Source organism: Crocodylus siamensis, chromosome 10 (assembly GCF_052110815.1).
Source record: "Crocodylus siamensis isolate JL-2025a chromosome 10, ASM5211081v1, whole genome shotgun sequence".
NCBI lineage: Eukaryota > Metazoa > Chordata > Crocodylia > Crocodylidae > Crocodylus > Crocodylus siamensis.
In genome coordinates this window covers 57,837,534-57,853,561 of record NC_143404.1, presented here as the reverse complement: position 1 = coordinate 57,853,561, position 16,028 = coordinate 57,837,534, and the positions used below count along the sequence as shown (strand labels likewise).

Genomic DNA, 16,028 nt, shown 5'->3' with positions numbered 1-16,028 from the left:
ACTGATTCACATCACACAGTTTGAATCAAATTTTAGTTCAAATTAAGGGTTTATGAATAGACAGTCATTGACCTCAGGGAGGTTTTTGTGCATTTCTGCACTTCTGCAGTAGAGATGGCAGCAGGCATCTGATGCCACACCTAGTGGTGGGCATGAGCAACAACAAGCCCTAGATACCTGCCGTATATACATGTTAATGCACTTTAAATTGCCTAGTTAGTCTGCATTAACTTTAATCCTCATTCAATGTGGATTAGTTAATTTGGGATGGAGCTAATTTTAATTCAGACTACAGATGTCCATGTGAATATAGTGATGGCTGTAATCCAGATTAAATCTAGAAAATGTAACATCTATAAATGGCCTTTATTGGCATCTGCATCAGCTTTCTTTAAATGTAAACACCCAGTAATCATCATGAGAACTATTCACTTGTTCTCTCCTGTTAATTTTAATAAATAGCAAATACCTTTCACTCACTAAAATTTTAACATTCAGAATATCTTCCCTTTATGTCTTTGTATCCAACCCATATCCTGAGTACAATTCTAAATATTCGCCTGAGATGTTCAGCTCAATACCAACTTGGTTTGATTTATAATAATAAAAATAATGCATTTTTATTTTTCTGCATTTTCACCTCAAAGGCAATAAAGTGCTTTACATGGAAGAATCACTACTTGTCTAGTTCTTACACTGCCCCTATCACCATTGTAACTGAGCCCCTCTACCAGTGAAATGCAGCTGCCTCTAGAGCTACACATAGCAGGTACCAGTTCACAGCAGCTCTTCCAGGAGTTTAGACCCCAAAGTAAAGGAGATTTTATATACAAGTGAAACACCAGGGGGAGATCTGGGTGGCTAATGATAATTTCCCGAGTTGGAATTGGTCAGGAAAGGAGGGGTCTAAGCGCTCAGAACTGTGGGATGGGACCATTAGTGACCCAAAGTGGCAAATGACTCCTACAAAGGACAGTGCTGCCCAGTGATAACTACAAAGCGGCGCTGGTTTTCCACTGACTCCAAAGGCAGAGTTCCATTTACTGAACTACCACAATGAGTATTTCTTGTAGTACCTGACTTTTCCTTCAGGTCACCCATCCAAAGGGAAATCTGATCAGCTGTGGAGCTCAAACAGGCTTGAATCATGAAGTGGTATGGCAGCATCCAACCACGAGAGGTCACAGTTGCTTCACATACAGAAAGATTTCCTCCCCCATCACAAAAAAGCCCTCTTTTCAGTGAAGGCAGTTCATGTATTATGCACTGGAAAACTTAGTGGTTGGGATTTCTGGCTCATCTGCAGCAAATCAGCAGGCTGCATAGAAAAGAAGTAAGAACCCAAGCTCAAACATTGCTCCATGGCCTCTCTGCAGTCCCCTTATGATGCAACATGGACCAAAAACCTATTTATCCACGAATACATTTTTGCAGGTGCATTAACTAACTAAATTATATAATAACTAGAAAAGAACTGGCACAGATTCTAAATCAGAGAAATGCTGGCAGGACAAGAAAACAATTAAGTGAAAGTGGAGTCATGTTTAGAGAAGAGAGTTATTGCAAATTGGTATCACAGATTCTGATTCTGTGTATGTGTGTGCATGCATGTGAGCACGCACATGGCTTTATGGCCCTTGGCTGACAGGTCTTTTGGGACTGGTAATGAAACTCTTCAGATCAGCGATTCTCAGCCAGGCTGTTGCAGCAGTCCAGGGTGCCATGAGATCCTTTTAAGGGTGAGATGAGGTGCCATGCAATATCAGCACTGTTAGGTGTGGAAACATCTATACGATTCACAAAATAAAGTCAGAGATTTTAAGCAAGAATCCAAAGTGTCAAAAGCATTCTGACCTGTTGTGGGCTTTCTGAGTTCTCTGCAACAGAAAAATAGTGCTAGTATTTTTCCATAGTCAAAAAAACAAACAAAGGCAAAGAGTTGGCATTTTCCAAAGGGGACTTTGAGTCTAATGAGGCTGTTTTTTTACCCGTAAGCTACAAAGAGAAACAGAGAATTGCTTCTAACTCAGGCCCAATTTGTTAGTAGCACTTTACATTTTCAGGACACAGAACCAGATCCAGAAGATAACATCTATTTATCATGAGAGCCCAAGCTGTAGGATTAGGTCTCAATATCCATCTTCCACTGCCCATAGGCACCTACGTAATACAGAACATCACTGAACATTTTGTGGTCCCCCCCCAAAAAAAACTGTCTACCTGGGTTGTTTGTCAGGTCTGTTCACTCAACTGGTGCTAATATTAGTTTATACTGAAATAAAGGGAGAAAGCAGAAAATAGATTCATTTTCCAATAGCTCCTTATGATAACTTAATTAATCCTGCAAGAAACAGCTGCTGGACCTTTATTCAGCCCATTTCTAGTCTAGAAATTGAATTCATATCCTAATTTGTCACCCTTGCAAGCTATTTTTAAGGAAGCTTGAAATAATAACAGCCTCTTTTGTGCTTCTCTGTCTTCCCTTCACAGCTGGAACAGCTGTAGAAGTTCCACATGCCACACTCAGCAACTGATCTCTGCATGCCATATGATAGCTGAGGCACTACTAGGAAACCCTTGTGTTATCAGCCGCCAAGGAAGAGTAATTAGTCTAAGTACAGTGCAGAATAGTTGGGGTGGAGCTGCTAATGCTGAATACACCTCATTTGCTAACTCAAGCAGTTTGATTACATTCATGACATTGCTGTATTTGCTTGTACTCTTTTGTGTCTGTGGCTGCTCCTTTAAGCTCATATTCTAATGTGCAGCTGCTTAACCTCACTATAAAGCCAACGTTACATTACCTTTGTCTGTAAAGTAACAATTTTAGCTCAAACAAAGAGCCATACAAGTGAATGAGGTTTGTATGCAGGAACCTGTTTGGGCTTACCTGCTGTCCCAAAGTGGCTATGAACCTGGTGGGCTGTCAGTGGGGCTTGCTGAATAGGTTCCAGACAGGGCAAGGTCGGTGTGCAGCCAACCCCCACTACTGGGATCTTCACAACAGTCCAGACTATAGCTGTGGCAAAACAGCATGTCACCTATTGGCAATGACTGCCCGCTGACTAAGTTCAGTGGTAGACTACAGGAATTGCACATGGCCACCGAGGACACTATCGCATGGCTTGGCAATTACGCACATGCTGTCTGACTATGAACCTGGTGGGAGAAGGCCGACTCTCTGAGTGGGGGAATCCTTTGACAGGCAAAAACAGAGCCTACTCCTTTCCCCTCTTTCTAGCCTCCAAGCTTAGGAGGCATGAGATGAGGGAAGAGGAGGTTTGGGCTGGATGCCATATCAAACAGCTAATCTCCAGAGCAATTGTGTTACAGAGAATAGCACTAGGCTGCTTCAAGTTATACTGCGGCTTGACTGATGACACTGCACCGAAGTCTCTGGCCCAGAACAGATGAATCTGTTAGCTGTTGCTGTGAATCCCACCCCGCAACCCATCCCTATCCTCTTTGCATCTGTCTCTCTTTCTCTGTGATATCTTTATGGCACCAGTCCCCACAGGATCTAGGAATCTGAACGTGGCATTTACTCCAGCAGCCTTTGCCCTCCATTGCCTGGGAGTCATGAGAACAACTTGGGAGTGGGAGGCACAAGGGAGTTCACATCCAAAGAAACAAGCTGAGATTACATGTCACAACAGGACAAAGAGCACATGAAAATTGAACAGAAATTAACTATTTCAAATATGTTTAACAAGGTTTTAACAGCTTGGCAAGTGAGCTGGAATTAGCTGCTAATAACTTCAGGCTGAAGAAGCAGTCTTTTTAGTGTAACACTGTGGCTGTGATGTATATTTTCCAGAAAACAGAAATAGGTCCCATAGAACATATCAAGCCCATATCAAGCGTAATGGCAAGCAACTGAATCAAGAACCATAGAGAGATTTCACTGGGCTTGTGTGTTGGCATCTGTCTAATTTGCCAGTTGATCTCAGGGAGCTATCGTCAGTTTATGGCACAGTCCCTGTCATTTGAGACTTTAAATCAAAGGTGCCAGTCATTCTAAAAGATCTACTGTAACTCAGCTGCAAGTTGCTTGGCCAAGATAACTGGGTCTGTGATACATGGCAAGGCAGGTGAGAGAATCCTACTAGGCTTTCCTGGCCCTTAGTGCTATTAAGATCTTTGCAACTCACACCTGCCTGGTAAAATCACTTCTGGAGTTGGGAGCTTTGTTTTCCACCTGTCCCAGGAGGCTATCAGAATGGGTGCACAGCCTTTTACAGAAGAGATGGAAGTCACCAATACATGTGATGGAAATTTCTGTGACGCTGACACTGCTGCTCCTTCTGCTTTTCCAGCATGGAAGGGATGAAACAGCTCTATAGTAGGAGACAAGAGTGGCATCTAGTTACAGCCATTTGCTTAGGAATTATCTCAGGCAGGATTGATAATAGTTAAGGAATTTGTCGTGTACAGGGAATGGGTAATATGCCTTTAAGGCTAGGGACAGACATTACACATAAATGGGTTTAAGTGATCAGAAACTGGCCGGCCCCCTCCCCTCTCCTCCCTGGCTGGAGCTCCAGAGACTGTGGGCTGCTTCCCCCCCCCCCCCCCCCACCACTCCCTGCTGAGCAGGAATCCCCCCTCTCCTCTGCCTTGCTGAGGAGGCGTCTGCATATTAGCTAGCAGACCACATGCTGGCTACAGTCCCTGCTGAAGCAACAGGCAGAGTCAGTTAGTAGCTGGTAATTAGGGCTGTGCTGATTCAATTCAGAGGAGACTCGACCGTATTTGGTGGCGGACTCTCCAAATCTGAACCAAATCAGGGTCCAATCAAAAGGCCTGAAGCTCTCCAAATGATTCGGAAAAGATTCTGAGAGTTTCAGCAATTTGGGCAGTCCCCGCCCACTACAGCTGGGAGCTGGACCCGGATTCCATGCCAGTAAGTAGGGAGCAGGGGAGGTGGGGGTTGGAGGAGGAGGCAAGGGACCACAGGGGGAACCCTGCCAGGCCCCATCCCCTGCATGCTCCCCCAGTCCCCCCATGGCTGCCCCACCTCCTGGCTCTTTAAAAAAAAGGCCCCACATACCGGGTGCTGCCAGGTGTGGGGGGGGCCGATCCCTGCTGCCCCCCACTAGCCCACGCTGCATGGGGAGCTCTGCTCTGACCCCTCCCTGCTCCCCTCCATGGCTGCCCCCCCCCAGGTCAGAGTGCTAGCCTATGTAGGAGGGTGCTTCAGAAATGAACAGTAAAATGGCTGTTCACAACTACGCAGTAGCAAGAAACACTGATAGCAGTACATGCGCCCATCACTTAAAATTATCTAGAGATGTGATGTGGTCCAGAAAATAATTGTTGCATGCAAAATTGTTTTATTTTGAAATTGCTGCTAGTTTCTGAAACAGGCTTGTACATAGCTAACGTAGCATGCTGTATGTAGTAAGTACTGGTAGGTTTGGATATTTGGACCCTACTGTTCCCATGTGGTGCATTCATATTGAAGTTGATGGTAAAGACCTATAGATGCAACAGAACCATTCCCAAGCGGGTAGTATTGTGCATAAAGCCACACAGGTCAGGAAGGAGTGATTCTGGGTGGAAGTTGAGATCCTCTGAAACAGCAGAATCTATGTGTAGCTATGTTTCCCACCCCAGCTGTAACATTATTTTTATGATGCAACAAGGTTTAAAAAGGAACCCATGACTAGGATTTAAAAAAGAAACTAATGAAATAGAAAACTCTCCTTTGTTTTGTTTTTGTTTTATTTATAGGGGCATAGAAACACGCTCCCCTGGGTTTTTCTGTTTTCCCATTAATAGTTCCTCGCGTAGGCAAAGCAGAAGAAAATCAGCTGGGATGAGAGCAGAACTAATGATATCCTAATATGTTATGACTGCGGGTCACAAAGTACCATGTGATGATTGCTCCTACTTCCTCAGGGTATCTACTTCTTCTGTGTCTCTGAATCACTTAGCTCAGACTGAGACGTACAGAAACAACGCTTTACCCCACGCAGCCAGGGCAGTACTATATATGGTCCTTCAGTGTGATACATTTATGCAACAAAGTATAAACATCAGTGAAGCCTCATACCCTCTTCTGCGAAGTGGGTCATGTAGTATTAATATTTAGATGGGGAAGGCAGGGCTCAGAGAAGGGAAATGAGATGATCAAGGCTTGGATGAAAGTCATTGGCAGGAATGGGAATAGGAATTCAAAGTAGCTGACTCCCAAACTGAGGCTCTAACCACTAAATCACCTCTCCTGTGGCAGGTAAATGACCAGCTTTAGATTAGAGCAGCTGCATTCAGTGCAAATGCAGTTTGCTTGTCTATAGAGATGGCTTGAGGTGGGGAAGAAAAGAGGGGAACCAAAAATCCCACACTGAACACCTTTTCACTTTTAAAGACCTGAATGGCAGAAAATTGCCAGCTGAAAGGAAACATTTACGTTTTGTTTGAGTATGAACTTTTTCATTGAAAGATTTCAAGGGAAAAACATTTTGCTTTTTTTTTAAGCAATCAAATTGGATTCTGTTTTATCAGTTTCTTCCACTGTGCATATGGTTGTAGTTGCTGAGCACCTGTCAGCTGCATTACATACTGTGACTAATGTCTGTATCAAACTCCGCAACTCCAGGAACTGGCACAAGAGCCAGAAAGAGGAGTTCCCACTTTTATATATGATGGGGATTACAGTCACAAGCCAATGGGCTAAGGAGAGGAGTGCAGACACAGATCAATAAACATTAACATTAAGGTAGATATACTTTGGATCTGGCTAACAGGAAGTAAGCAGTGAGACAGTGGTGAAATCACCCAAGAACAGGTAGCTGGTAGAAAACACTAACACTGGGCACATCTACATGAGATGCTACGGTGCAGTAGCAACAAGCTACTGTGCTGTAACTCATTGCTAAAGCACAGCAGCATTGCCGGCACTAGCCGTGAAATGATACTACTGTGCAATAGTAATGAACTACTGCACAGTAGCTCGATGTTACCGTGCTGTAGCGTTGGGGAAAAAAATGTCCAGTGATGGTACTGCACAGTAATGCCTGCACAGTAACACAACTGCACAGTCTGCCACTTGTGTAGATTCAGCCACTGTTATATATGCACCTGAGCACCTTAAACCTTCCCATGACTCCGGAGGGCTCCAGACCAGCCTCTGGTCCCATAAAATGCTTAAATGCCAAATGCTCGGGCTCCACATCTGAGCCCCGCTGCTGCAGCTTGCAGTCCTAGCTCCGCCACTCCATCTGACTCTGTGGCTACACATCTCCCTCACTGCTGTGTGACCCATGCTCCAACCCTGCTTTCTCTGCTTTCTTCTACCCCCTTCTACCTTCTAGGAGTTGTAGTGCACATTGCTGTTCATTCTTCCTGTCCCCTGCAGGCTTCTGGGCATTGTAGTTCATGCTACTAGAGTGGCACATGACTGTCTTGCCCTCACCTGCCACACCTCAGAGCTCAACAATCACTATTGGTGAACATAGATCGACCTTATAAAAGCAGACCAGGAGAACCAGTTTGAAATCCACTGTACTATACCTATCAGAAACAATACAACCCTACTTAGGAAGAAGGGGACCTGATGTGACTGGAGGTAAAAATGGCCAAATTAAAACCACTTTTGTAAAACATGGAAGTTGAAGGGTTAATGGAAAGTATGGCGAGATAGGGTGAATTCAGCAGGGCAGATAATGAGTTCCTCACCTTAAAACAGCAACAGCAAAATCCTGTATCATCCCAAGACAGGTATTATTAGGGAGCAAAAAATTACTTGCAAATAAAAGACTCCAGAAAAAATAAAATAAAAAGAGGATTACGCTGAAGTATAAATATTACTCAGAGTGACCAATGTTATAAATTCCCACATGCGCAAAACCCATGTAATTGGTTCCTTTTAGACACCTCACACTTCTGCTTTCGGTGGGCAGTGCTTCGTAATAGCCTCTGTGGATTTTAAACCACAAGGCTTTTGTGTGTGTATATACTTCAGCAGATGTTCCTGAAAAGGTGCAAGCAGAACTCCGCCGTCGCTTTTTAGCATTCCATTTATTTGAGTCTTTTTGTTTCTCTTGCCTGCAAACCTTGGGAATTACCAGCCTTTACAATGATTTGAACCATTTTAAAATTCCTCTAGCCCTACCTGATCCTCTGTCCTAGATCTTCTGCCCGTATCTCTTGAGAGTCATCCCTGAGATTTCCTGTTGAATGTATTAAGTGGCAAGAGATTTTGCTGGAGCATCGAGCACTTACGGTGGAGCATGGGGGATCTTCACAGATCCAGGTATGTAGAATCCATTTTTATCTCAATCTCACACTGTCTACGAAACCGACTTGGTATCTGTAGAACATTCAAGGAAAAGCTGTTCCAAAATTGCTCTTTCAAAATGCTCTTCCCAAAGAATAACAGGGGCTATGTTTGATGTGAGTTACAGGATGCAGAAAATAGATGCGGCCACTTAATCCAGAAGCCTGTCTCCACCAGTGGCCGGCAAGAAATGGCTTTAGGGAAGGGTATATGGAGCCCACAGCGTGCAGGGCAGTCTGCTCCCCTCTAAATCTCATCCACATCTCTAACAGCTAGAGACTGCCTTTTTCATGAACCCAAGGTTTAACACTGCTACAAGAATGGTTGTTTTTATTAATCCTGGGGAGTCCTACTTTTCATTTAAATGTTCAATCAATGCTTCTAGAATACTGAAATTCTTATCTTTGGTGACTTTCTCTAGGCATGAGCACATATTGTGTGAAAAGATACCGCCTTTTAGCCTTTGGAATTTGCCACATTTTAACTTGATGTCCCCTGGTTTTTATGTTATAAAGAAGAAAAGATCCCAGTCTACCTTCACAGATTATAATCAAATATTGACTAATTGCAGAGAATCTGCCTTGCTCAATTATAATAATTGTAGTATTGATGTTGTTATTAGTACTATTGTTTGTACCACTGTATCAGGAGCTCCAGTCATGGGTCATCACCCTATTATACTAAGTATTAACACAAAAGCAAAAAGCCTGTCCTTGTACCAAAGAGTCTGCAGACCAGGTATAATATTCTTCTACATTATATTTGAGAGAGAGCTAGTGAGTTGCAATTTACTAATATTGAGCTTCCAAGAAAGACTTTGAGATTTTTACCATATTCGGGTTCAGGAAGGAATGGTCAGATTTATATGGTCGGGGGGGGGGGGGCGGGAAGGCGGGGGGAGTGTTGGAGGGTAGGTTTGCCTTCTTCTGTTGGGGGCAGGGGGGGTGGCCCTCTACCTGGGATCTTTTGAGCATATATTGACAACATTTTATAGAAGTAGGACATTGGCTGCCATAGTTCCCCTATTTTACCTGTGGCAAGTTAGGGTGCTAGGTCTATCTTGTGTCAGGGTTGAGGGTAGTCTTATGTACCATTTAGATTATGATTTGTATGGAATAGCTTGGATAGGGAGGATCCTGCCTCAGGCAGAGGGTTGAACTAGTTGGCCTCTGGAGGTCCTATGATTTTCCTGTTCTGTTTTGAAGGAAAGTCTCCCAAGTCCCAGATGCTAAGTAAAGCTCTACAGCCTGCAGAGAGAGACAGAAGTGAGAAAGAAGTTATATTCAGGGAAAGACAGGCATGAAGGAGACCTATTAGTACTTCATTTCAAAGAAGCCACATTCTTGCAGCTACTGTATCCTCACTCTTACACCCTCCCCAGTGCCCAGAAAAATAATGGAAAGTCACTGGATAGAGTCTTTTTGTCCCATTTCTATCATGAACTGTTTGGTACTGGATGTTACTCTGCCTCCCCTCTCCCTGACTGTTTTACACAGACTTCTGGTTTGTATCATTGCAGCCATTGGTTCTTTTTGTGCAGGTGGAGAGGCTGGATCTACTGCCAAGATGTTCTGTTTCCAAAGATACAGGGAGTTGTATCAGCCGCATGGTCTACCTACTCTAAGCCAGTTCCATCCAGCTGCAATGAGCTCCTGGCCTTATTTCTGCAGTGCTGCTGCATCACAGCCTTGATAGGTGGCCTCTTCTACAACTGGTTGTTCGCTTCACTAGAGTATCCATCCCATCTCTCTGCTGCAACCGCTGCTTTCTTCAGTTTTCTGTTTCTAGTGGCCCTTTTCTTGGTGCATCCTTTCCGCTGCATGTTCACTATTATTGTGCCTACAATAGGTACTAAACAAGGCCGGAAGCTTCTCTTGTCTACCTGCTTCATGATTGTGGCAGTTAATATAACACCAAATATCATGGAAAACATTAAAACCATACTGCAGGTTATTAAGTGCATTTGTAAGAATTCCTCTGAGAGTCTTCTGAATTCAACTGCCCTGTTGGGGAAAGCTTCCTGGGAGTTTGGTCACCACATCAAACCAGTCTTTGACAACTTATTAGTCTGGAAGCCCATGAATGGACCTTTTCAGCTTTTTGTAGATAGAAATACCTCTGTAATTAGGCAGCAGCTGGGCCTTGCTGGTCAAAAGATAAAAGAAGATTTCTCTGCTGCTGAACTGCTGGTCAAGGGTGCAGTCCTCATAAGCAACAGGGTGGTGGCTGGCTTCTTCATGTTCTTTCTTTTTTTTGAGTCTGCTTGGTATGTGAAAAGTTATCTCACCAACCTCCAATTTGACAACATTTATATCACCAAGAAGCTGGAGTGTTTAGCTGTGGAGAAGGAAACAACCAATCTGCTGGCCTGCTTGCCCAAAAACCTGATCAAATCAACTGGCCTGAAGCTTTCGCGGGAGGAAACAATGGTGTGTCTCATGCGCATGATGCTTCTCACTTTGGTGTTGCTGCTGACAGTGGTGATCATAGCAACAGACCACATTGCCTTCTACTTAGCAGACACAGCAATGAAAGAGGTGGTTAAGCTTCCCACGGTGCCTGTAACTCTCAACATAAAATATAATGTAAGTGACTGGGGATCCTAGGTTCACTAGTTCAAATAATAGTATTACTAATAATACCAATCCTCGTGTTCTTAGTCCATGTCATTAAATATAGGAATGCCCAGCTTTCATTACCAGCTAAAGCTAAAAGTCTGAGTTAGATAAACAGAACAAATTTCAGAAGGACAGTGACATCTGAAGCACAAAGTGGTCCCCAAGCACACTCCAAAGGCATATATATATTTGTATAAGGCCACATTCTTCATAGTCCTGCTCTTTCGTCTGAGGGGCTGAATGCTTTTAATTCTCACAGGGTGCATCTACATGTGCTATTAATGCAATACAGGTTTACAGTGCACCAAAATACTGTGCAGGTAATCAGTAAAATACTGCACAGCAAGCTTTCCTTGCTAATAAATCTTAGAAAAGTTTATTAAAGAGGCCATCCTTGATGGACTGGCCCAGGCTAACATCCTAAGGGATAGCCAGCACGGGTTTGTTGCGGGTAGGTCTTGTTTGACCAATCTCATTTCCTTCTAAGACCAGGTGACCTATCACCTGGACAAGGGAGAAGAGATTGATGTCATATATCTTGACTTCAAAAAAGCTTTTGATCTGGTATCCCATGATCACCTCTTGGCCAAACTGGCCAGTTGTGGCCTTGGCTCCACCACGATCCGCTGGCTGGGAAATTGGCTCTGTGGTCAGACCCAGAGGGTTGTAATTGATGGCAGTCATTCATCGTGGTGCCCTGTGACCAGTGGGGTCCCTCAAGGCTCTGTCCTGGGACCCATCCTGTTCAACATCTTCATTAATGATGTGGACATTGGAGTCAGGAGTGGACTGGCCAAGTTTGCCGATGACACCAAACTTTGGGGCAAAGCATCCACGCCAGAAGATAGGTGGGTGATCCAGGCTGACCTGGACAAGCTCAGCAAATGGGCAGATGAGAACCTCATGGTGTTTAACACCGAAAAATTCAAGGTTCTCCACCTTGGGAGGAAAAACCTGCAGCATCCTTATAGGCTCGGCAGTGCTACGTTGGAAAGCACTACAGAAGAAAGAGACTTGGGGGTCATCACTGACCACAAGATGAACATGAGCCTGCAATGCGATGCTGCGGCTAATAAAGCGACCAAAACGCTGGCTTGCATCCATAGATGCTTCTCGAGCAAATCCCGGGACGTCATTCTCCCCTTGTACTCGGCCTTGGTGAGGCTGCAGCTGGAGTACTGCGTCCAGTTTTGGGCTCCACAATTCAAAAAGGATGTGGAGAAGCTTGAGAGAGTCCAGAGGAGAGCCACGCGCATGATCAGAGGTCAGGAAAACAGATCTTACGATGATAGGCTGAGAGACATGGGACTCTTTAGCCTGGAAAAACGTAGGCTCAGGGGTGATCTGATGGCCATCTATAAGTTTATCGGGGTGGCCACCAGGATCTGGGGGAACATTTGTTCACCAGAGCACCCCAACGGATGACGAGGTCGAACGGTCACAAACTCCTGCAAGACTGTTTCAGGCTGGACATAAGGAAGGATTTCTTTACTGTCCGAGCCCCCAAGGTCTGGAACAGTCTGCCAGTGGAGGTGGTTCAAGCACCTACACTGAACACCTTCAAGAGTAAATTGGATGCTTATCTTGCTGGGATCCTATGACCTCAGCTGACTTCCTGCCCTTTGGGCAGGGGGCTGGACTCGATGATCTCCCGAGGTCCCTTCCAGCCCTGATGTCTATGAAATCTATGAAATCTTCCCTGGGAGCACATCTACATATGCAACCTCTTAGGACCAAATCCACTCCCAATGGGAGCAGCCCTATTCTGCAACCCTGTGGCAGCCAGGAGGAGCTCCAGGCTCCCCCAGGATGCTAGCCCAGGGGTGGGCAGGGGGCACGGGGGCTGTTCCCAATGAGCAAGGGCCAGGAGAGCTCTGGCAGCTGCAGCAACAGTTGTCTCCCAGCCCCATGCACATTGGGAGGGGTTCTGATGTGCATGGGGCCAGGAGACAGCTGCCGCTGCAGCTGCCAGAGCTCTCCCAACCCCATGCACATAAGGATACACAGCTGCCAGCAAGTCCTGTGCCCAGTGGGGCTTTGCCACCCAGCAGGGGCTCACCAGAAGCTGTCCCACTCCTGGGAATCCCAGCCCAGCAATGGGCTCACCAGTAGCTGCCCTACAAGTAGGACAACTGCTAGCAAGCTCCTGCCTGAGTGGGGAAGCTCCCCAGTTCTGGCACTGTTCTGCTCCCAGCTCCTGTGGGGAGCTGGGAGCCAGGCAGTGCCAGGATGGGGGTCAGAGGGGTGTTAGGCAGAGAGCGAGTCCATCCCAGTTCTGATTGGCTGCAGCACCAGGACCAGGGACAAAGAACTCCCCCATCCCCTGTCACCTTCTACTGGTGTGGCTGACCAAGAGCAAATTTGCTCCCCCCAGTGTCTACACAAGCACTATTGTGCAGTAACTACTGTGCAGTTAGTCTAGTGTCTGTATTTACAGGTACTAGTGAACTGCACAGTAGACTAATTTACTGTGCAGTAAATGCCATGCACATATACATGGTGCCACTTTGCTGTGCACTAGATTAGTCCACTGCACAGTAAAGCATCTTGTGTAGATACACCTACAGATACTTAAGTTCCTCCTCTGGAAAAAGTAGGATCCTAGCACTTCCTCAGACTTCATGTGATGACTTGCGTCAGAGACTGGTTAGTGTTAAATCATGATTACACATGATTATACAATGCCCAAAATATGCTAGATCTTTTCCTAATAGTTTTTTTCCCCCCCTGTTTAGGCCCATTTGCCCTTTTGGACTCTTTCCAGTGTCAATATATTTAAAATCCTTTTCCAATGTTCTTTTCTTTCTTGTTTTCTAATCTTCTTGCTTTAATATTTCCTTTCCCTTTTTCTGGATGTTTCAGAAGCAAGTATAATCACCTCATGATGCATCTAGCTTGTTTTTTTCTAGCTGCCATTGGTGATTAAATCCAATTACAATCTATATCCAGAAACTCATGGACTGAGAAATTATTTAACCCACATTCTGAAGAGTGAACTACCGCTGCCATAATATGCCCACATAAGCATATTATCATTTTCAGTCACAGCCCAGAATGTATACATTTTAAGCTCCCAGTCTCAGTGAACCTGCATAAAGTATAACAGTGATTTCCCGTTGACAAAGTGATATTTCGTAACGGCCAGATTACTTGTTAAGATTTGTGTTGAAGCTTTTATTTTCTTTGTTTCAGGCCAAAGTAAACATTGTGCCCTTTCTCTCAAGTCTTTTCCTTTACGGAGGACCAACGGCTGTAGACTTTCAAAGAAGTTACCATCAGAATCTGACCTTTGTTTCTGCTGACTGCACTAGGAAGCTGGCTAGCCCACCTAACAACTCTGTGGCACTTGTTGTTGGACTGCTCTTTTGCATTATATATGCTATGATATTTCTGGAAACCTATGCACACCGCTTGTGCCGAAAAATCTCAGCCTCCTTCTTTGAGAGCCAAGAAGAGCAAAGAGTTTATTACCTCTATAGCAAGCTATTAAAGACGTACAAGAAAAAGGAGCAGGAAGCATTTTCAGAAAGGAAAGCCGTTTTATAAAGATCCTGCAAGCTGGAGCATCTAGGGTATCATGACAGGAGCTAATGAGATACTTGAAATATGATTCCACAGCAACTGCATCTTGGATAATGCAGCTTGGGTTTTGTTTTCTGAGTCAGAATTAGGGATGTGGAAAAGAATGACAAAATCTGAAAATTATAGGTTTTGTAAATTTTACATATTTATTTTTGCTCAGCTTAAGACTGTTTTACAACAAAAATGATCCTCTTACAAAAAATCAGCATTTTCAAATTTCTAAGGTTATTTTGATGAAAATAAAATGTGGCCCCAGACCCTGCAAAAATGTAAAAACAAGATTGCATATTTTATTTAGAAAAGGGTCAGGTCACAAAGATGTGAAGAAAAGCAAAATTTGAGGCTCATAAAATGTCCTGGAATTAGATTGTGTAAACGATAATGCTGATTTTGCCCATACCTATGTATTTCTTGAGTTATATTTCAGTGTTTCACATGTACTATGTCAAGTTAAAAGTGATGAATGTGAGAGGATGCCTGCCACTTTATTGATCTATGTGTGGAAACAAGTAACATCCTGCCCAATGCTTGGTGTTGGCACAAAATATGCTGGAATTGTACAGGTATGACATATTCTTCACTCTAGTCAGGGTTGGATTACATAAAGAGAATGAGCATGAGTGCATTGCACTCTTGGTAAACTCAGAGATAGGGATGAGGTATAAGACAAAAGCAGAGTGAGCAACGTGATGGCAGCAAATGGCCTATCAGATCCATGATTTTTTTGGCAAGGCAGGAGTTACTTCGGAGGGGTCACTTACATTGTATGATAAATGAAGAGAAGAGGGACGAAGTTGATGGGACTGGGGAGAAGCAGGAAAGAGGGGGAGGTGAAGTGATTGTGTAGAGGATGCTGTGGGAGCAAACAGCTAGTTCACACAGGGTGGAGAAACCCTGTCAAGCCTGCCAAACCTTCTCTGAAGGCCCAGAGATCTGTACTTTGACTGCTTTTCTTCTTCCCAGCTGAATCTCTGGCTGGTTCCTTTTTTCAGTTTCACAGCACAGACCAACTCCAACTAAAAGTCCCAGGGGCTTCCTGCCTCTGCACTTGGGCATAATTTATCCTGATATATAAAACATACTATAAAAGGTGTGACTGAGTAAAAGCCCTCAACTTAAAATCTCTGTAACTATAAACTACAAATAGTTCCTTTCAGAGGCAATACCATAACGCATTATTAGTATTGAAATGACTGTGTTTCCCAAGAGGGTAAAGACATTTTCTGAGTCTATTTTATTCACTGAGTCTATTGTAACAATGGAGTAATTATGTTATAACTAGATTTCAAAGAGCTTCTCAGTAATGTCAACCGGGTAACTTTCCTGTGGAAAGTGAGCTTATAGCCCATCCCAGTGGGGCTTCTAATGAGACATGGGTGTATGCGTGTGTGTGTGTATGTGGAAAATATAAGAGATGACAAACGATCCTACACTGCAAAATATTAAAGGACCTGTTAGTGTTGGTGGAGAGGAGAACTTGGGAATTTGTTGTACATATTTTAAAATGGACTCTGAAGCTTGTAATTCCAGATCAGTTTTAACTCTTT

The 16,028-nt window shown here is 44.2% G+C and overlaps 1 protein-coding gene across 1 annotated transcript; it reads left to right on the top strand.

Moving 5' to 3' along the window:
- Positions 1-8,234: 8,234 nt before the first annotated feature.
- On the top strand, positions 8,235-14,445 carry OCSTAMP (osteoclast stimulatory transmembrane protein). Its single transcript, XM_090064085.1, has 3 exons — positions 8,235-8,257; positions 9,822-10,866; positions 14,092-14,445. The coding sequence occupies exons 1-3, from the start codon at positions 8,235-8,237 to the stop codon at positions 14,443-14,445; spliced, it is 1,422 nt and encodes a 473-aa protein (XP_089920211.1).
- Positions 14,446-16,028: the final 1,583 nt, after the last annotated feature.